Here is a 19,841-nt window from a genome sequence, read left to right on the forward strand (position 1 = left end):
GCCGTGCGCCTGAAGGAACATAACGTCGGAGAGCTAGCTACGAGGCCTGTTGAGAGCAAGGAGCACGTCCGAATACACAGAAATAACGAGGATGTAGTGATGAAGAGTACTGAGGTGCAGATGAAACAGATCTTGTGTGCAGTGGCAGTGGGGTTCCGGAATGGGACACCTCTGCCATGTGTCCTATCCCCATCAAAGACCGCCGGACGGTGATGTCGGTACTTACGATATTTCTGCACCTCCCCCGACCATACTTGTCATCAATCGTCATCCAGCGCATGCGAGGGATATTTTTGCGACACTGTGCCACTGCAGCGAGTGCCGTTGCAAAGCAGATGAGCAGTGGCAAGCGTGCAAAGATGGTTCGCATCGGCACCCACAGCGGCTCTTTCCACTGCGATGAGGCTTTGGGCTGCTTCATCCTGCGCCAGACTGCTGACTTCAAGGACGCGGAGATCGTGCGGAGTAGGGACACCGAGACCCTGGCCGGACTGGACGTCGTGATCGATGTCGGCGGCGTCTACGATCCAGGTGAGGCGGCATCCTCTCCTGCGACAAGACCCTAGGCCTCTTGGAGTATTTACATGCAGTGAAGATTCTCACGATTTCATAGGTTACAGCTGGGCCTGGGGAGTGTGTCTCACATGTGGCCCCTGCGGATCTCAGGTCACCTATACCTGTCACTCCTCTCACACAGCCACCGCCCGATACGATCATCACCAGCGCGACTTCAAGGAGGTGTTTGGGCATGGTTTCACCACCAAGCTCTCATCTGCTGGTCTGGTGTACAAGCACTACGGCAGGGAGGTTGTGGCCGGAGTGATGGGCCTGGATGCTTCCCACCCTGATGTGGAGACCGTGTACCTGGCCGTCTACAAGAAGTTTATGGAGGCTGTGGATGCCATCGACAATGGTGCATATGGTGGAAGAGATTGTCTGCATGTCAACATGCAAGAAGACTGGGGGAAATAGAGCTGTGCGGCTGCCGGCCTGCGGTTCAATGCAGTACATGACTGCCAAGTTGATCATCATTCTGTTGAGCATGCGCATTCCCTCTGAGCAGTCACCCTGATCACCATGCCTCCAACCACCGCCTTGTACAGGCATCAACCAGTGGGATGCGGAGGGCCCGCCCAAGTACATTTCGAGGACAGACCTGGGGTCCAGGGTCGCGGGACTCAACCCCTTTTGGAATGACGAGGATCAGTCTGGTGAGTGGGGACAACAAGGCGTGGTCTTTGGGTTTGGGTGCAGGCTCCTGCATCCGCACGCAGCTTGGTCAGGGGTGCGGCGATTTGTAGATTCCGGCTATCCTTCCGCACGACCGCTGCATTCTTTGTCTAGATATGGCAGAGCTGACTTGTTTCCCTCTGCACTTGTCAACATGCAGCCGAGAGGCTGATGGAGCAGTTCCTGAAGGCTGTAGAGCTGACGGGCTCTGAGTTTCTGGACTCCATCAACTACCACTCCAAGGTGCGTGCACCTCGGGGAACCCCAACCACGATAATCCCAGTGTGAGGACAAAGTCCCTGGGATTGAGGGGACATTGCTCCTCCCCTATTTCATCACCCTCCCCTTCCGCACCGCATGCCCTGGCTGGCAGGTGTGGCTGCCCGGCAGGAGCTATGTGGTCGAAGCTCTGGCGGAGCGCAAGGCTGCCGACCCATCGGGTGCGGGGACATGGTCGCGCCCTGGCATTGCACCGTCTGATGCCAGCGCAAGCAGCCAAGAGGAGCCAGAGGGGTATCATGTATGACCTTGGACTGTCCCATCCAGTACTCGTCACATCCGCAACCACAACCTCTATGCAGGTCGCATCATCGTGCTGCGCCACTTTTGTCCCTGGAAGGAGCACCTGTACGACCTGGAGGCCGAGCAGGGGATTGAGGGCCAGATTCTGTATGTGCTGTACGAGGTGAGGGGCTGGCGTGGAGGTTGAGTAGGAGTGGTGTGGAGGAATTAGGGAGGTGGGACACCGCTGGCAGTGGGAGACGCAGACGCCTGGCAGGCATGCTGGCAGGCAGGCTTCTATATTTTGAGACAGGTAGGGCTCACGAGCTGCCATGCTATCGTCCCAGGCATAGATTTATATAATTAGTTCGCCCCCCTCTGCTCCGTGCCCCAGGATGACCGCGAGAAGAAGTGGAGGATCCAGGCGGTGAGCCAGTCTCCTGGCTCATTCGAGAGCCGCCATGCCCTCCCGGCGGCCTGGAGGGGTCTCAGGGACGAGGAGCTGTCCAAATCATCTGGGGTGCCTGGAGGCGTCTTCGTGCACGCCTCAGGCTTCATCGGCGGCGCGGCCACAGAGGAGGGGGTGCTGGCGATGGCACGCCTGGCCCTGCCCGCCCAGGAATCCTGATACTGTGCTCGCTGCACTGCTGAAGATTAATTTGCGTAGAATAATCCATCTGAGCAGAGCTGAAGGGGGCCGCGCTGGAGATGCCGTGCATCGAGCTGGAGCAGAGGAGATGGTTTGAAGCAGCCCTGGAAGGGCCCAGGGGATCGGCCCGAACCCGGCAGTACTTCGCGGCATGGCCCGTAACGCTCGAGTCCAAATCATCCACAGCCCGGCCGAGCACACAAACTGAGCTCACAGCGTGGAATTTGTGATTCAAGAACCGAACTCCCCTGCACCAATACAGTCGCTCGATGGTGACGGAGGGCGCAGTGACAGACGCCTGGTACCGCCTCGTGCAGAGAATTAAAGTACGGGCTCGGAAGACCCTGTTCACCCGTACAGAACTGGAACTAAGGGCTAAAGAAGCGACAAGCGTGCATCCCTGGGGCCCTACCGAGGAGCAGCTCAGGGGTGAGAGGGTGGTCGACTTTGTACCGGCTGACCCGCCACGGCTGGAGTCGGGACCAAATGTACGCCTGGGCGCACGATTAGGAGGATGGAATACCTGCCTGAGTTCACCTCCAACATTGCTCGCCCTGAAATGCAGACCTGGCGACCAGCTGCAGGGATTCCTCGAGCATTGAAGAGGTGGGCCCGGTCCTCCTGCAGCGGCTGGGGCGCTCAGGCACCGCCTGGACCCAGGTTTATAAGGCCCTGGTTGCAATAGAGCATCTCGTCCTGCACTCCAGCCCTGAATGGGTGTCATGGGCTGTAGAGGTGGCTGGCCCCTGCATCTGCCAGCTTCAGACCTTCCAGCATGTCGACAGCGAAGACCAGGACTGGGTGAGGCCCGAGTGTGGGTGGGCAGGGGTGGCTCAGCTCAAGGTGCCTGTCACCTGCTCATGCCTGTATGGCTCCCGACACACGTAATCCTTCTCAATCCATCCCTCACATCCCTCTCGTGCCTCCTCCCACACTATAGGGAGCCAAAGTGCGTGCCAAAGCCGCCCACCTCGACCACCTCCTGCGTCGCCCTGCCAAGCTGAGCAGGATGCGGGGACCCAAGGGATGCTCCTCCTTCTCCTCGGTTGAGTCGTGCTCATCCGCCATTCTCGTCCAGCAGTGACACTCCTCCCTGTGTCTCGCCTTGTCCTGCTTGAGTGCTCCCTTGCAAATACTGTTCTAGAAGTTTTCTGGTCGCCCCCGGGGCATACCCAGTGGCTCCCCCGGAGCAAACGTATCCCTACCTGTCTTCATGCCCTGCCCTGCATCAGCACAGCCTGCAGGAACGCGCGCTGCTATTACAGTGCGCTCCCACCTCCCTGCCCACCCCTGAGATGCCGCCTCCCTTGTCCCTTGAGTGATCATCAGATGCCCCTGACAAAATATGTTAATGGTGAGAAGAATCAGGGGGATGAGGCTGGCAAGAAGAATGATGGAGGGGGCGTACCAAGACAAATCAGGGTTTGCACGCTGCTTCTAGCACACCAGGCAGACAATTGAGGATGGTCACGTTCAGGCGGAGGGCTCGGGTACAGGTACCCGGCGCACAACTCTGCAATGCACCCTGGAGGGGCACTCCTGGATGCGTTGGGTGGGAGGGGCGGCACACTGCAAAGCGCATGAATAAATAGATGAATGCTGCCCCAGGTGGGGAAGGTCACGCTGCTGCTGGAAGCACTTGACGGACTGCGTGGTTGCGAGCACAGGTGTTGCTCAAAACCGAAGGGGGAGTTCGCGGAGCACCCCACATCGAAGGGTCGAGTAGCCCTTGGGGGCCACCTTTGTCCTGCAGGCATGGAGGTTGAGGGGAAGGGGGCTGGGCGACAGTCCCAGAGCACGGGGTACCTCCATTCGTCGCGCGAATGCTGGGCTGCTTGCTGCAGTGCACAACTCGCGCCGCTCGCCTCTCATCGAGCAGACGATGCATCCTGACGATAGCCAGCGTCCAATAGATCCTGGCGGGGCCCCAGCCCGGGCGCACCAGCCAGGCACCACACGCAGCAAGACCCCGCTCCCCCTTCCACCCGCATGAGGGACACCAACCTGATGGGTCGCAGGTTTATGTAAACGAAGAGCACGAGCTGGTCGCCGGAGATCATGTGCCCCTTCAGGACGATCTGACCCAGGGCGCCACCTTGCAATGGGCCCGCGCCCTCCCTCGACCGTGGCTCCTGTCGTAGGCACGCCGCGTCCTTGCTGTAGCCGCCCCCAGCTGGGGAGAGGGGGCCCTGGGGCGTGGGCACGCCGCTGGGGAACCTGCAGCTGCCGGCGTCGTCGCTGGCGCTGGCGCTGCCGGTGGAGTGGGGGGAGGGCGGGGTGGTGGGGATGGACCAGCCCGGGTCGGCGCTGCAGGCGATGTGGGGGCCGACCAGGGACAAACGGCGAGGCTCCTTGCTGTCCTTGGTCCCACGCCTCAGGCGGCGGAAGAGGGCGAGGCACCCTGCCATCGCGACACCCAGGATCAGCAGGGTGGTGGAGCTCGGGAGTGCAGCAGGACCAAGGGTGTCCGGCAAGTCAAAACTGTGTGAAGATGTGCGTCCTGTGTACAGGGGGATGAGCCATGGATTGCAATGAGCAAAGGTAGGTGGAAGGACCTGGGAAGGGATCAGATCTGGTGAAGATGTCAACCACGTCAGGGGCAGTGCCATCCCAGCAACACTGGCCTCCACTCTGATCAAAGTGTCAGACAGCCAATCCCTCACAGGCCCTCCCGCCTCAGCACAGCCATGTCTGGCACGCACCCTCGACAAGCGTAAGCGGTAGTAAGAGAGCTAGGAGGAGTTGCAAAGACAAATGACGCTGCGGTCTGATTAATATACTACAGGGAATGATGGTGTCCGCCCTCTGATTAGTGGCTGTGAGGGAAGTGAGCACATGAATGAAACACAGCATTTTGAATGGTGGCACATGCCCAGGCCCACCGGGATCCATCGACGTGCGCATGACAGGGAGGACCACTGCCTCACCTGGGACGCTCTCACTGCTTATTTTACGAGTTGAGCTGGCCTCGAAGGGTGCGAAGTGGCTGTTCTGAAGGTAGCCTGGCTTATTGACACCCAGATTCTGGAGATCCCTCACTTCCTGTGACAGGCTGCGGGGCCGTGCGATATCAGCGGATCCTTCTAAACGATACAAGGAGTGGAATACGCACTGGAACAAGGGCATGAAGCCCTTGGCGTAGCTGCGCAGGAAGCCAGGAGTGGCTTACTCCCGCCAGGTCACGCTCTACTCGCTGTGCCTGGATCTCCGGGTTGTGTTTTCGAGTCTTAAAGGCACAACAAGCTAGGGGGAGGGGTTGTGGGCGTTTGTAGGTCGAGTAGCGCTATTGTGCCGCATGCGCGTTGTTTGCGAAAAGAAACCACGTTGGGGGAACCAAGCAAGTCCGGGAGCCCCCCGGTTTGAGCGGCATGCTCCTGTCACGGAAAAATCCAAGATGATCTACTTGCCTGGTGTCATATCCATGCTTCAATCTTCCCCGTCGTGTATACAGCAATGCTGCCTCAGTGCACATCCACTCCTGGCCTCCTCAACATAGCATCGATGACAACATCACTTGGCGGCCGCCATTGCGAGCCTGACCCTTTCCCGCAGGACATCTCTGTCCAGCGGCACAGCTGGAAGCTGCACCGAGGGCGAGCCCTCAGCTGTACCTACAGAGGGTGCGGTCAGTCCGGTTGGGAGGGGCCAATTCAGTAGGGTATGCACGCGCACTGGGCCACTGCCATACAACGGTGCACTGGTGAAGGGGATGGAGTGATCCCAATGCAGGTCTGCAAGTGGATCATCGTGCAGCATGCAAGCACATGCGAGCATGACCCACGTCCTCCCCGCAACTCTGTACCCTTGTTTCGGGCTCGCGTTCTTCTTCCGCGGGGTCTTCCCTTGTACACAGAGGGCGGGGGTGGAGCGCTCGATGACATCCCCTTGCTCCCCGACCCTGGTGCCCTTGTGGAGGACCTCTCAGAGCTGACCTGACTTGCCTCGCTGGCCAGGGATTGCAGCGTGAGCTCCTGTGGCCGGGTGGTGGGTGGTCGCTGTGGAATTTGTGCTCGATGGATGATTCAAGGTGGGTTTTGCAGCCATGCTGCAGCAGACATTGATGCTTCCTCCAAGGATCTGCAGTCTGCAAGTTCTGGCCAGCTGCCCTGGTGGCCTCTGCCACCCGGCTCACATGGGCAATGTCTGCGACCCTCTTCTCCAGCAGACCCAGGTGCTGCATCAGATTACCGTGGGCCCCATGGGAGGGCGCCAGCGAGCCGTCGGTGACCTCCAGTGGAATGCACCTGCACCGTGGCAGGCGATCTTGTGGAATCCTGGGCACCTTTTGTGGCGGACTCGAGCCCCTCAACAATCCTCTGGCAACTTTCTCGTGATGGGGCCCTTTGAGGTCCAGTTTGGAAGGAGGGCTGCATCCGCGTCAGCAGCTCAGAAGCACACACCGTATAACCCAGCAACCCCCTGCTGCTGTGCGCCGGCACACGACCAGGGTCCAGGCAGACCTACCCTGCATCCTCCGTCATGGCCAGCACCCTCCTCCCCAGCTCCTCGAGCAGCCTATCGCGATCCGTGAGTTGGCGTGCCAGCGCCGCAGTGTCGGATTGCACCTTGTCGGTCCGCTCCCCCACCTCCTGCCCATTGTGGGTCCGGGAATCGTGAGGGCGCAGATGTGAGGAGGGACCTCGCGCCCACATGAGTGCATGCTCCAGGGCCCCCCCCTCTGCCGATGCTGGCCTGCATCTCGATGAATGCGCTCATAGCCTATCCTTGCCATCACGCACAGCAGCCACGCACACATGCTCCCTCCCTCGCACCCGTGCGAATTCTGCGCACTTCTGCGCCTGCCTTGCTGCCGCCACTGCATCCCTCGTCGCAGCAGCCTCCCGACGAAAACCGGCCGCCGCCTGACGGTTGGCCTCGGTTTCAAGCTGCGCCTGCGTCATGTGCTTGAAGAGCATAAAGTTCCGCTGCTGCATGGCCACCAGCTCGGCTGCCAGCTCCTCCATGCTGCTGTAGCCTGGGTGGTGCAGGGGGGTGGTGATGGGCGGAAGAGGGTCATGCGATGTCCAACCGGGAGGAGCCCCATGCAGGCCTCTTTCCAGACACAGCCGCCAGTCGTGCCACGCCGACCGACAGACCACCCTGGCCCACCCCGTCACCGCGCCTCACCTGTTGCACCGGATATCTTCTGAAAGGCCTCCGCGCAGGCCTGCACCCGCTGCGCGTGCGTTGCAGGCGCCCCGGGGCCGCCCCCCTCGACGGCGCTGGCGGCGGCCGGCGCGCCCAGAGCCCCCGCTCGCTGCGGCTGGGCGGGCGCTGCGGTGGCCGCCTGGGTCACGCCAGCCACCCCGGTGCCGCTGCCGGGACCCCGGGCCCGGGGTCCCAGGGTCGGCGCGGCAAAGTCCTGGGCAAACAGGTTGGCCATTTGCTGCTCGCGCTGGGCATGCTCCCGCCGACGCTGCTCGTCCTGTTGCAGGGGGGGCCGAGGTGCTCGACGGCCGTGGGAATGAGTCGCAGGAGGGGTTCTATGCGCGGCAGTGTGAGCAACCCTTCCATTTCCCCCTTGAGCACCGCAGGCCGGCCTCGAATGCCATGCGCATGCTCTCACCCACTCCCCGGCATCATCCCCCTCCCCCGGTCATCGACATCCACACCCACCCGCGCCAGCCGCTCCAGGTCGAGGATCTGGGTGAGCTTGCGCCACTCCTGCTCCAGCACCGCGGCCTCGCGATCCATTTGTCCCCGGGTGTGCGCGATCAGGGCCAGCGCCTTCTCCCGCGCCTCGTGCGCCTCGCAGATGTCGGCCACCAGGTCCAGCAGGTCGTTCTTGCGCCTGGCCAGGCGGGCGCGGGTCTTGGCGGCCGCGCCCTGCGTCACGGTGGTCTCCAGCTGTAGGGCCTGGACCCGGCTGCGCGTGCGGGGCCGGATGGGATGGGTGGATGAGGAGTGTGAGGGTCTGATTGATAGGGCGAGGGGCGCTGGGGGAGGCGTCGGCAAAGAAGGGAGATGCCAGCAAGCAAGCCGCCCTGCTGATACCTCCCTTGGGAATCAAATCATCCAGCCCGCGCTCGCTCGCCTGGCCGACTGGGATTGCGCGAGGAGGAACTGGTCCCTGCGGACAGAAGCGGCCTGCAGCTGGTCCTCCAGGATCTTGAGCCTCCTCCGTCCCTGCAGGGCACATGAGGAGGCTCATGAGGGTCAGGACAGCCAAGGGGGATGCCATGATGCATGCTTGGGACTACTACTCCTTGCCCTTACGACAAGTCTCTTTAACACACTTTGGGTGGCAGGTGGTGAGCAGCAGAGGTGCCGCCGGAACAAAGCAGGTGGGGTGCTGGGCCCCACATATGGCAGCCAACACTGTGCACACAGAATAACCTTCCACTCAGCAGAGCCTCCTCATCCCCACCTGGATAACTTTCTTGGAGCAGGCATTGGGTCCCCCACTCTCCCTTCGCTGCTCGGCAATGACATCCTCCAGCTTAGCATTGGCCGCCACGAGCGCCGCTTTCTGCAGCTGCGTCTCTGTGATCTGCGCCAGTGAGGATGTCAGTCGATCAGCCTGTGCACACAAAATGGCAAGGACCACCCCGTGCGCACAAGCGCATCCGACAGGTCGCACCCTCTGGACATAGGTGTTGGCTGCGTCCTGCAACTCTGCCAGAGTCGCAAAGCCTTCAGATGTTGTGCCATTCACGGTCTGCTTGTTTTCAAGGACTATCTGCTCCTTCAGGGACTCATTGGCATCGGCTATGACCTTCACAGCCACCCTGTGGGAATATTGACAATCGCGAGAGGTATCACAGGAGAATTCTAGACTTTATACAAGGGAGTCCTCATTCATTGTCGATGTAGAGGTCAGACCATCGTCTCCCAAACCGGACCTTGTGAATCTTGCTCACCTCTGCTTCCGAACCACTTGCGCACTGAATACAGCGGTGGAATTCATGTTTCAGAAATGGTATCTTGACTGTTTAGAACGAGGTGTGTGCTCCGTTTGTCCTCCTCTCGCGGACATGTCTACATGGCACGGGTGGACAACACCAGTCAAATGATGCATTCCTCAATCAGTATAAGATTGGACATTAATACCCCTACATGGGCTTTAGAGTGATGTATTTGCTCCCCAGAGGGATCGATGAGCCTGTGAGGCCTCCTACCCGCTACGGCCCTGTTCGGTCAATAGTATGGGAAGTCCCGCCCCAGGTGGGCTGCAGGGGCGCTCAGCGGAGATGCGACCCTCATCGAGCTCACCGAAAAGCACCCTCATGTCATGAGCAAATTCATCATAACACAAATACATAAACGGGCCTCACTTCACAACACACTCGGTGCGGCATCGCAGCATCCCACAAGCACCAGGGATCGTGGGCACGCAAGGCCTCGCAAACCCTTGTGACGCCTGGTCCTCTCGAACCTCAAGTCGCATTAGCCCCTGCCATCTGTCCCATATAGAGATTTGAGCCATGGGCAGGGATGTGGAGACGTCGGAGCGGGCGTACGGGTGAGGGTCTGGGGGTCTCGAATTGTGCTTGGGGGAAGGGGGGAGAGGGGCTATGGAGGGTCGGTATATGCGTGTTCACGCGTCTCAGGCCGGATCCTTGCCCAACTTTAATGGTCGATCTGTCACTGTAGGTATGTCCGCAAGGTTTCCGGTCCAGTGGTGGTGGCCAGCAGCATGAGTGGGTCCGCCATGTACGAGCTGGTGCGTGTGGGAGCTGACAAGCTCATCGGGGAGATCATCCGCTTGGAGGGCGACACCGCCACCGTCCAGGTAGGCCTGGGTGGGCGAGGAGCAGAGGCCTTGGACGACAGTGCCATCGACTGTACTTGGAGCACAGCTTGGGTGGAGGGGAGATGTTGTAGGCCTTGCTCTCACGCGGAGTGGCCTCGACGCCTTCCCACCACCGTCCACCTTTTCACTGTCTTCGCCAGGTGTACGAGGACACCTCTGGCCTTACTGTTGGGGACCCCGTCACCAGGAACGGCAAGGTATGCTGGGTTTGATGGCCAGAAGCACTGGCATGGGTGGCTGATGGAGCATCAAATCAATCGGATGGACTGGCTCACCTGCCGCCATCTCGCACGACGCTTTCTTGATGCTCGGTCCTCGACCCACGCCCTGCTCCAGCTTTGCCCCCAGCGCTCGCGCTTGGCCCTGCTCATGAGCTGCAGGATGTACTCTTGCCCCTCCTCCCGCGCCCAGCCCTGGCACGCACACAACCTCGTCAAGGAGCCCCTCTTCACCCCCCCCTCGCCCCCCCTCCCCCCTTCGCACACACGCAGCCGCTGTCGGTGGAGCTGGGCCCGGGCATCATGGGCACCATCTTTGACGGCATCCAGCGCCCGCTCAAGTCCATCGCCATCGACTCCGACTCCTGCTTCATTCCGCGCGGCGTGGACGTGCCCGCCCTGGACCGCACCAAGGCCTGGCAGTTCGACCCGCTGGCCTTCAAGGTGGGTGACCGCATCACCGGCGGCGACATCTACGGCGAGGTGCACGAGAACACGCTGATGCAGCACAAGATCCTGCTGCCCCCCGGCGCGCGCGGCACGGTGACCTACATCGCCCCCGCCGGCGAGTACACCATCACCGACCCTGTGATCGAGGTGGAGTTTGGCGGCGCGAAGAAGGAGTACAGCATGCTCCAGCTCTGGCCCGTGCGCGCGCCGCGCCCCGTGGCCCAGAAGCTGCTGGCCAACACGCCGCTGCTGACGGGGCAGCGCGTCCTGGACGGCCTCTTCCCGGGCGTGCTGGGCGGGACCTGCGCCATCCCGGGCGCCTTTGGCTGCGGCAAGACCGTCATCAGCCAGGTGAGCAGACCGAGGAGGGCTCAAAGGGGGAAGGGGGTCCCGGGGGGATAGACGCGCGCAGATGGAGTGTGCTCGCGGCGGTGATGGGATCGAGGCAGGCGTGCAAGCCAGCGTTGCCCTACTGACCCCTGACACCACCTTGACAAGTCGTCCCGACACCCCTCCCCCCCCGCCGTCCACCTCCTCACCCAATCCTCTCCAGGCGCTGAGCAAGTACTCCAACTCGGACGGCATCATCTACGTCGGCTGCGGCGAGCGCGGCAACGAGATGGCCGAGGTGCTCATGGACTTCCCCGCCCTCACCATGACCCTGCCCGACGGGCGCGAGGAGTCCATTATGCAGCGCACCACCCTGGTGCGGAGTGCGGTGGCAAGATTGAGTGCATGAGGTGCCTTGACGACTTTTGCCTGCCCCACCAGGACGCTTGGGGACCCTGGCGCCTCCCCTGGTGCCGCACATCATGGCCAGGGTCAATGATGTGCACCCTGTCGCATTGAAGTTGTTCCTACAGGTCCCGCAGTTTTATTGCCACCCAACCCTCACCCCCCCTCACTCACTCCCCCCACCCCCCATTCTACGAGCATGCAGGTGGCCAACACGAGCAACATGCCGGTGGCGGCGCGCGAGGCCTCCATCTACACGGGCATCACGCTGGCCGAGTACTTCCGCGACATGGGCTACAACTTCTCCATGATGGCGGATAGCACGAGCCGGTGGGCGGAGGCGCTGCGCGAGATCTCTGGCCGCCTGGCGGAGATGCCCGCCGACTCGGGCTACCCAGCCTACCTCTCCGCGCGCCTGGCCTCCTTCTACGAGCGCGCGGGGCGCGTCAAGTGCCTGGGCTCCCCCGCCCGCGAGGGCAGCGTGACCATCGTGGGTGCGGTGTCCCCCCCCGGCGGCGACTTCTCCGACCCCGTGACCACCGCCACGCTGAGCATCGTCCAGGTGTTCTGGGGCCTGGACAAGAAGCTGGCCCAGCGCAAGCACTTCCCCTCCGTCAACTGGCTGATCTCCTACTCCAAGTACACCAAGGGGCTGGAGCCCTTCTACGACAAGTTCGACCCCGACTTTGTCAGCGTGCGCAAGTCCGCGCGCGAGATCCTGCAGAAGGAGGACGACCTGAACGAGATCGTGCAGCTGGTCGGGAAGGTATGTGTGTGTGTGAGGGGGGGGGGGTGCTTGCATCCCATGTTCATGGTTTTGGGGAGTGGGAAGCGGGCAAAGTGTGGAAGGGGTTTGGTTGTGGGAGGGAGAAGAATGCCTCTTGGGGGGTCGGGCGGAGAGGAGCGACGGCGGGACAGGCAGTCACGCACAGTGTGCCCCCGACACTTTCCGCCTCCGCAATAACCTGTCCCCAATCTCAACATCCTCGCAGGACGCGCTGGCGGAGGGCGACAAGATCACGCTGGAGACGGCGCGCCTGATCAAGGACGACTTCCTGCAGCAAAACTCCTTCACGCCGTATGACAAGTACTGCCCCTTCTACAAATCGGTGGACATGCTGCGCAACATGATTGCCTTCCACAACGCGGCCAACGCGGCCGTGGAGCGCTCCGCCTCCTCTGCCTCCGACGGCAGCAAGCTGACCTTCAACGTGATCAAGACGCGCCTGTCGGACGTCCTGTACAAGCTCAGCTCCCAGAAGTTCGAGGACCCGGCCGAGGGCGAGGAGGCGCTGCGGGCCAAGTTTGCCGCCCTCAGCGACGAGATCAAGGACAGGTTCAGGACGCTGGAGGAGGAGTACCGCTGAAGGGAGAGCACGACATGGCTAGCTAGGAATCAGGATGTCTGGAGAAGGCCTCGCAGCAGGCACGCCGTGCATCCCTATGTGCCGCCAGCCCGGTTTGTGGGCGCCATTCGCGTGGTCATCTGACCAGGGCCCCTTTGGAGTGCTCCGATGTGTCAGTCCCTGTTGTCCCACCCTCTGTAATTTGTCCCCCATCCTATGAAGAGGATCCTTGAGATGGCTGGGAGAGTGTGGGGGGGCGCACTGCGACGGCCTCCAGCGGCTCGAGACTGGTTCTGAACGCTGTCTCAACGAAGGGTCAAATCTGTTGTCACGTCATTCTCGTTCAGATGCTTCCGTGTCCTTCCCAAGACCCGTTGCAAGCAACGAATCCTGCGGCAGAACAACAGGGAGAAACCATATTCACGACATAAGAAAGTGCGAACGGCAAGGTCATAAACCCTCCACCTGTGTCCGTTAAACCCTCGCGTCGGATGTCCAGGCAGGGACATCAACGCGAGTCGGCCCTCCCACACTCTAAACCTCCCCGATCACTCCCTGCTCCTGTCGCCAGTAGCATCCAAGCAATCTACAATGGCTCCCAAGGCAGAGAAGGCCCCGGCAAAGGTGAGGTCCCTCGGGTCACCTGAGTTTAAACTTCACGGGACTCCGCGACAGGTGTCCCTCAGCGCCTCGGATCACCCCCTCTCCTGCAGAAAACCGCCAAGAAGGTGGCAGAGAAGCGCAGCGCAGGCACGAGGAAGAAGGTCGTGAGCAAGGTGAGCGCACCTCCGTGACATCGCGTGACCCCTGCCCGCGACGGTTGCTGCTGGGGGCTCCGCGCAGGCGCGGCCCGCGAGCGGGATAATACATATGCTGCTACGGAGCCAATGATGCGCTGGCAGGGGCCAGGCTGTGGTCGGGGTGTTTGAACTGGCCGACAGCTGGGAGTGTTACAGCCCTCTCAGCCAGCTCTGCCTCTCCTCTGTCCCCTCAGGCCGAGACCTACAAGATCTACATCTACAAGGTGCTGAAGCAGGTGCACCCTGACACTGGTATCTCCTCCAAGGCCATGTCCATCATGAACTCCTTCATCAATGTGAGGACTGTGGGGGTTGCTTATCCCTGGGGTCTTTGAGGTGCAGATTCCAAGAGAGCACGACAGGCCAGCACTCCAGTGCCACTGCCTGACACCGGGCTTGCCCCCATCTGCAGGATATCTTTGACAAGATGGCTGGGGAGACTGGCAACCTTGCGCGGTACAACAAGAAGCCCACGGTCACCAGCCGGTATGTGGGCAAGGGCCAGATGTTGCTGTATTCCACGCCCGCCTGCCCATGCACAGTGGTATCGCCACCTGCAGCTCCAGCAAAACAGCCCTGACATGCCTTCCCACCTCCCCTTGATTGTCACAGCGAGATCCAGACCGCCGTGCGCCTGATCCTGCCCGGTGAGCTGGCCAAGCATGCCGTGTCTGAGGGCACCAAGGCTGTGACCAAGTTCACTTCTGGTTAATTCAGCACTGCGACCAAAGCGCTGGAGCGTGGATGTAAACCGCGGCCTGAAGGACCTCCACGAGGGTAGCTGCAAGCGCTGCCTGACACAGACACCCCCCATTGACCTGACTGCCCTTCTCAAACCACATGCTCCAGCCGACCCATGCTTTGAAGCCCTGTACGTGCATGCACACAAATTCCAAAGCCTGCTAGGCTGTTCAAAGAGTATGAGACTCCAGGCAATTCTGACTGTAATTACAGACCAACGCCAGAGCATGAGTGGGAAGGGTACAGGAACATGTCGGAGGTTTGGGGGTGGCGGTACATTGATGGGGAGCAAATGGAGGCGAGAGGGTGTATCAATACCTGTACTTGGTGGAGTAGTCTGCATGGTGATTTTGGGGGGTAGGGGTCTGGGTGAGGGATCCTCGAATCTCTACAGAGCTCATCTGCCCTCCCCCATCACCATCCTACCTTTGGGCGAGACCACGAGACCCCTGCCTTTGCGAGCCCCGCGGTAAACAGTCTCGACCACGTCAATAAACTCCTGCTTGTCAGTCATGGCCCAGTTGATCTTGTTGTTGTTTCCGGTACCAAGATCAATCATGATGTGCTGTGGAATGGGGGGAATCATGGGGGGTGCTACTTGCATGAGGATCGGAGGAGGAAGAACACCTCCATGACCAGAGCTCAAACGGTGCATGCATGAGAGAATCATGTCGTGCCAAGTCGACAAACCCTTGCCAGGTGCAGTGCCTCCCAGGATCTTGCTAAGCAAGGGGCAAGGGAGCTCAAGGCAGGATCGAACAGTTGCCAAGTCAGGCTCGTGGATTTCAATGTCGCAAAGAGACTGTCCTGGAGACATAGAGCAGTTCTCAAGGGTAATTATCTTTGCCAGGAGCGCCTGTACGCCACAATGGGAGTAGAATCACAGACTAACACACGCTCGGCGCACCTTGTTCCTGAAGAAAAACATGGTTGTGCATGGGTCGTACAGCTCGTACATGGCATTGAAGTCCGGCACCTCCGAGATGTCCACCAGGTAGATGACTGCAAAGTTTTTCATCTTCTCGGCAGTGCCAGCCAGAATCTGAGGGAAAAGGGGGGCCCCACGGCCATGGAGTGGCGAGCCAAGACAGTTGCAGCCTCAGTTCAGGGACCGATGGATCCATGCGAAGTTCTGGACGACCCTGCATAAGCTCCCAGACCACCCACCTCGTCCATTTGCATGCATTGATCATCATAGTCATGTCCGAATCTTAGCACTACCACTCTATCTTCTTCCTGGGCAATCAGGGTCCGATTGGAGTGTTCGTTAGTATTGTTCAGGTCCGTGCAAACTGCACGCCATCACCCCACCAGCCGGCATGTCGAAAGGGCAAGGCGCCGTGCTCACCGCCAGGATGGCTTGATCGACAGCGTATCCACTCCGCAGATGCGGGAGCAGGTAACTCATCGCGTGTCACCAGACTCTGATGCAACACCGGAGCGCAAGAGGATGTCACGGTTTCAAGGCCAGGGTGCAAGGCTGCCACTGCGGCACTGCGTCGTATCCAGACCTAGGTCGAGTGTGATAGAATCTTAACAATCTGGGTAGTGTACCGAGCGGGCCGTGTACCCCTCATGACGTTTCTTTCTCTGGCGTACCTTCCGGTGAGGCAGCATGCACTTCATTTCAACTGTCTGAACCTCTGTCCTGTGAGTGGGCCCACCAACCCCCTCCCCGTTCGTGCTGCCTGCTTCAGCTGTACGTACATGCCTGCCTCAGAACTTGAACTTCTTGGTGTCTTTGCTCGCTGCCTTGTCCGCGGCCTTCCTCTTCTGGGCGGCAGCCTTGGCAGCTACCATGTCCGAGAAGTCTTCCCTGCCCGCCGCCTCCCGGGCCTCCACCACCCTCCCCTCGTACAGCTCACGCAGCGCCGCGTCGGACAGGCCCTCCAGCTCCTGCAGGCACAGGTGGGTGGACAAGCAATACTGAGAAGTGTGCTTGCAGGGCGGGCAGGCTGGCCCTCAAAAATCCGGTGTGCCAGCCCCGTTCTCCCAGCTCCCATGCTCGTGCTCCTGCCCCGCACTCCATCCTCCCATGCTCACCGCGGGGTCGATGGCGACATCGAGGTCGCTGGGCACCTCCCTGCGCAGTGCCTCCAGCCGCTTCTGTGCGGCAATGGACAGCTTCTTCTCGCCCGTCCCCGGCAGGACGTAGGTGTGGTCCGACCCCATGATGACCCCCGCGCCTCCGGTTGCCGCCGTCTGCTCCAGCACCGTGTAGAGCTGGCGGGGCCCCGTGTCCTTGCCTTTGCGGAGGTCGATCTCGGAGGGGGTGTCGATGCCGGAGGGCAGGGTGCTGGCCAGGCCCGAAGCCACGGAGGCAAGGCCGTCGGCGAGGGAGGCGCTGTCGTCCACCTCGCCCCCGCTCGCACCCTCCTCCTCCTCCTCCTCCTCGCTGCTGGTCTCCTCCTCCTCCTCCTCCTCCTCCATCTCGCCCCAGTGCACCACCACCGGAAGGCTGCCATACATGGGGGTTGGAGTGGGGGTGATGCGTGAACTGAGAGACTGAATCGACTGTGTCCCAGTTCGAGGCTGGCAGTGGCCGGTGAAAGTCGGGGCGCGCAGGGTGCACCCAGAGCAATCCCGAGGAGTTGCTGGTGTGACCTGGGGAACCACCAGGCGATGGACATGTGCTGTTGAAGGTACCCTGGCAGGGACCACCCACCCTGACACACTCAGACGCCCAGTGACTCACCACCTCCTCCTCCTCGGCCTCTTCAGCAGCCTGCTCGCCAAACACGTCACCATACACCGGTCGGCCCTCCTCATCGACCGGGGGCTTTCCCCACCCGCCCTGGTGGTACCCAAACTGGGCCCCGGCGGGGATGGGGGAGTTCAGCCCGGGGATGCGGAGGGAGGGGTATGAGGGCGGGGGGCCATACCGCTGCATGTGGATCAGCCAGGGAGGGGGCATCCCGGGGTCGATGCCCAGCGCCTTTTGCAGGTCCTCAGACAGGACGCCTGTTGGTTTGAGGGAAGACGGCGGTGTGATTTGAGTGACAGCAGAGAATGACGGAGATCCAAGATGAACTGCTGTGAGGAAGGCTCCCAGGCAGCACTAAACAAGGAGTGCACGCAGATTTCCCCTGCACCACATCCAAGTTCCACACCATACTGCACATACCAGGCGTGGCATGCTTAATATCTGCCTCAAACTCCTTGCCCTCGTAGTAGAGCTCTCCCAGCTTGCTCAAGCGGGGTTTGTTCTGGTACTTGAAGAAAGCGTCATGCAGGACCTGCAGGAACAAATGACAAGGGAATAGTGGCATAGCTTCTTTGGAAGGGGGCGGGAAAATTAGGAGACCTGCCACTAACCAAGGCATCTCAGCAGCCCACATCACGACCTTGCCCCAGCATACCTGGTAATCAATGTCCAGCTTGCCCATTTTGGGCTGCATCCTCTCTCGGGCCTTGGACTTAAGCTTCTGGGTCTCGGCCTTTTCCAGATACGCTTGCCGCATCTCGCCTGCAAGTCCGTGGATTGGGAATTTGCGTTGCTGTATAGCTGACACATACATCCGCTGGACACAACATGACGAACTGCAGTGTGTACGGGGAAGACCCACAAGCTCAAGCCACCAGCCGCCAGTGGGGCAGACTCCTGCTCACAGGCTCGCTTCAAAACCCAACACCACAACTCCATGGGTGGCCCCCCGGACGCACCTATCCCCGTGGCCTCGATGAAGTCGGGTAGCTGGAAGGGAGCCTTCTCAATACCGCGCTTTCCCTGGAGGTACGCTCTCTTCTGCGACCAATGCCTTGGCACAGGCACGGTATTCCTGTACCCCTGCATGTGCCAGTGGGTGGGTGGATTTTGAATCACACAGTACAACCAGGAGGCGAGCCCAAGCCTGGGCATCCACCTTGCTTGACAGTGCAAGCTTACTTATACATGTGCTGTGTCATGGAAGGTACGACTTCCACACAAATAACCAGCACTCACCTTGAGATGCACCAGCAGCTTTGGATCTGCTGCCGTCACGTCCCAGATCTCCACCACATCCGGTCGAGCGCACGCCTGCTTCAGCTCCGCCACTTTGAGACGTGAGGCGGCTCGCAGCTTCTTCTTTGAGAGTTGGGCCTCACCACCCTCTGTGTTGACAGTTGGCAAGGGGCTATGGGTCAAGGGAGTAGACAGTTTGGCAGGACAGGGAGCCGGTAACACGACAGGACCTTGATTTACCGGCAGAGGGAGAAAGCCTTCCGCACACTCGACAGGGTGCGAGCCAGGAGCGCCCGCATGCCAACGAATCCACCTCTTCTGACTCCGCATGTTGCCGCCAGCGCATACCTTCATCGCTGCTGCCCGGATCCTGTTCTTGGGCCTCTCCATCCCCCCTCCCGTCGGCTGCACCGCCGTTCCTCTCCTCGGCCTCATCTGCTTCCGCTCCAGAAGTGCCCAGCATGTCCTCGACCCTCCCAAACCGCTGCATTATGCGAGCCAGCTCTGCGGCAGGGTCCTCCTCGGCTGCTGTTGAGGGAGCTGTCCCTGCATCCGCCTCCTCCTGTTTGAGGGAGCTGCTGCCAAGCCCGGCAGTGGCAGGCTCATCGACGGGCATGTTCTCACTCCCTGCCTCCGCCTTGATGCCGGGAGCAGCGCCAGGCAGCTCAAAATCCAGGGGGGCGGAGACATACTCTATCTCCACTCCCTCGATCTGCGATATGTTGGTATGGCAGGTAGAGTTCATGCAACATGATGATGTGGACCAGTGATACAGTGTTCCAATTCCTGCCACTCTCTAGCCATCACCAAGGAGAGACACACCTCGGCCGGCGAGGGCTTGGACAGCGAGGATGGACCTCTTCTTGCTTGTTCGATGGCATCCCTGCAAGTGTGTGGTTGGGGCTCAGTGCGCCGAAAGGTGCCCAAGAATCGCTCTCCTCCCACACCTGTGTCCCTGCACCCTCACCTCTCCGCTCTCCGGGCCTCCTTCCTCTGCTTCTGCTTCAGCTTCTTCTTCTGCGCCGGTGTAAATTTGTCACCGGCACCATTCGGACCCCCGTTGCCGACATCCCCGCTCCCTGGGGTGGCCATCCCAGCAGGGAGCTGCAGGACGGATATCCCACTCCTGGGTGTGGAGGTGGGGGTGCTCGGGTGTGGGAGGGGGTTAAGATCAGCCCCTGAACTCCCACCCTATCGTTCAAGGAGGATTCCTGTTTCACGGAGTTGGGCCCTATGTAGATGCGGTGTGGAAGCGCGCCAGTCCCGGCGCCTCGCTCCAAAGCATTGCGTTGGACCAGGAAATGCCGAATGTGGTTCCCAGCTCCAGTCCAGCACGGCCCCTGTGGACGGCATACGAACATGCTTCGATGGCACAGAATGCCATTGCTGTAGTACAGCAATTGAACTATATATTTGTACCCCAAGGACTGGTCTGCGGGAACCTGAAGGCCTGTGCTCGCCTTGCATGATCCCGG

The 19,841-nt window shown here is 60.7% G+C and overlaps 7 protein-coding genes across 7 annotated transcripts; 3 read left to right on the forward strand and 4 right to left on the reverse strand.

Annotated features, from left to right (window-relative positions):
* Positions 1-359: 359 nt before the first annotated feature.
* F751_4955 (UPF0160 protein C27H6.8) lies at positions 360-2,359 on the forward strand (the record flags this gene model as incomplete). The annotated part of the gene is made up of 7 exons (XM_011401540.1): positions 360-531; positions 698-913; positions 1,104-1,211; positions 1,391-1,473; positions 1,604-1,670; positions 1,812-1,915; positions 2,126-2,359. 7 exons carry the CDS (start codon positions 360-362, stop codon positions 2,357-2,359), a joined length of 984 nt encoding a protein of 327 aa, XP_011399842.1.
* A 1,695-nt stretch (positions 2,360-4,054) lies between these two features.
* F751_4956 (hypothetical protein) lies at positions 4,055-4,788 on the reverse strand (the record flags this gene model as incomplete). The annotated part of the gene is made up of 2 exons (XM_011401541.1): positions 4,055-4,127; positions 4,385-4,788. 2 exons carry the CDS (start codon positions 4,786-4,788, stop codon positions 4,055-4,057), a joined length of 477 nt encoding a protein of 158 aa, XP_011399843.1.
* Positions 4,789-6,840: 2,052 nt separating this feature from the next.
* Positions 6,841-9,287, reverse strand: F751_4957 (hypothetical protein; the record flags this gene model as incomplete). Its single annotated transcript, XM_011401542.1, has 9 exons — positions 6,841-6,969; positions 7,153-7,355; positions 7,508-7,556; positions 7,686-7,805; positions 7,997-8,246; positions 8,424-8,506; positions 8,748-8,870; positions 8,961-9,108; positions 9,241-9,287. The coding sequence occupies 9 exons, from the start codon at positions 9,285-9,287 to the stop codon at positions 6,841-6,843; spliced, it is 1,152 nt and encodes a 383-aa protein (XP_011399844.1).
* Positions 9,288-9,804: 517 nt separating this feature from the next.
* Positions 9,805-12,903, forward strand: F751_4958 (V-type proton ATPase catalytic subunit A; the record flags this gene model as incomplete). The annotated part of the gene is made up of 7 exons (XM_011401543.1): positions 9,805-9,842; positions 9,974-10,112; positions 10,274-10,330; positions 10,625-11,152; positions 11,355-11,507; positions 11,742-12,302; positions 12,529-12,903. The coding sequence occupies 7 exons, from the start codon at positions 9,805-9,807 to the stop codon at positions 12,901-12,903; spliced, it is 1,851 nt and encodes a 616-aa protein (XP_011399845.1).
* A 570-nt stretch (positions 12,904-13,473) lies between these two features.
* F751_4959 (Histone H2B.2) lies at positions 13,474-14,394 on the forward strand (the record flags this gene model as incomplete). The annotated part of the gene is made up of 5 exons (XM_011401544.1): positions 13,474-13,506; positions 13,596-13,658; positions 13,877-13,978; positions 14,095-14,168; positions 14,295-14,394. The coding sequence occupies 5 exons, from the start codon at positions 13,474-13,476 to the stop codon at positions 14,392-14,394; spliced, it is 372 nt and encodes a 123-aa protein (XP_011399846.1).
* A 340-nt stretch (positions 14,395-14,734) lies between these two features.
* On the reverse strand, positions 14,735-15,494 carry F751_4960 (Thioredoxin-like protein 4A; the record flags this gene model as incomplete). The annotated part of the gene is made up of 4 exons (XM_011401545.1): positions 14,735-14,760; positions 14,850-14,988; positions 15,331-15,465; positions 15,489-15,494. The coding sequence occupies 4 exons, from the start codon at positions 15,492-15,494 to the stop codon at positions 14,735-14,737; spliced, it is 306 nt and encodes a 101-aa protein (XP_011399847.1).
* Positions 15,495-16,139: 645 nt separating this feature from the next.
* F751_4961 (Splicing factor 3B subunit 2) lies at positions 16,140-19,458 on the reverse strand (the record flags this gene model as incomplete). The annotated part of the gene is made up of 10 exons (XM_011401546.1): positions 16,140-16,319; positions 16,467-16,788; positions 17,099-17,384; positions 17,548-17,659; positions 17,783-17,889; positions 18,087-18,210; positions 18,367-18,515; positions 18,715-19,078; positions 19,189-19,249; positions 19,334-19,458. 10 exons carry the CDS (start codon positions 19,456-19,458, stop codon positions 16,140-16,142), a joined length of 1,830 nt encoding a protein of 609 aa, XP_011399848.1.
* Between the last annotated feature and the right edge of the window lie 383 nt (positions 19,459-19,841).

Source organism: Auxenochlorella protothecoides (assembly GCF_000733215.1).
Source record: "Auxenochlorella protothecoides strain 0710 unplaced genomic scaffold scaffold55, whole genome shotgun sequence".
Lineage (NCBI taxonomy): Eukaryota > Viridiplantae > Chlorophyta > Trebouxiophyceae > Chlorellales > Chlorellaceae > Auxenochlorella > Auxenochlorella protothecoides.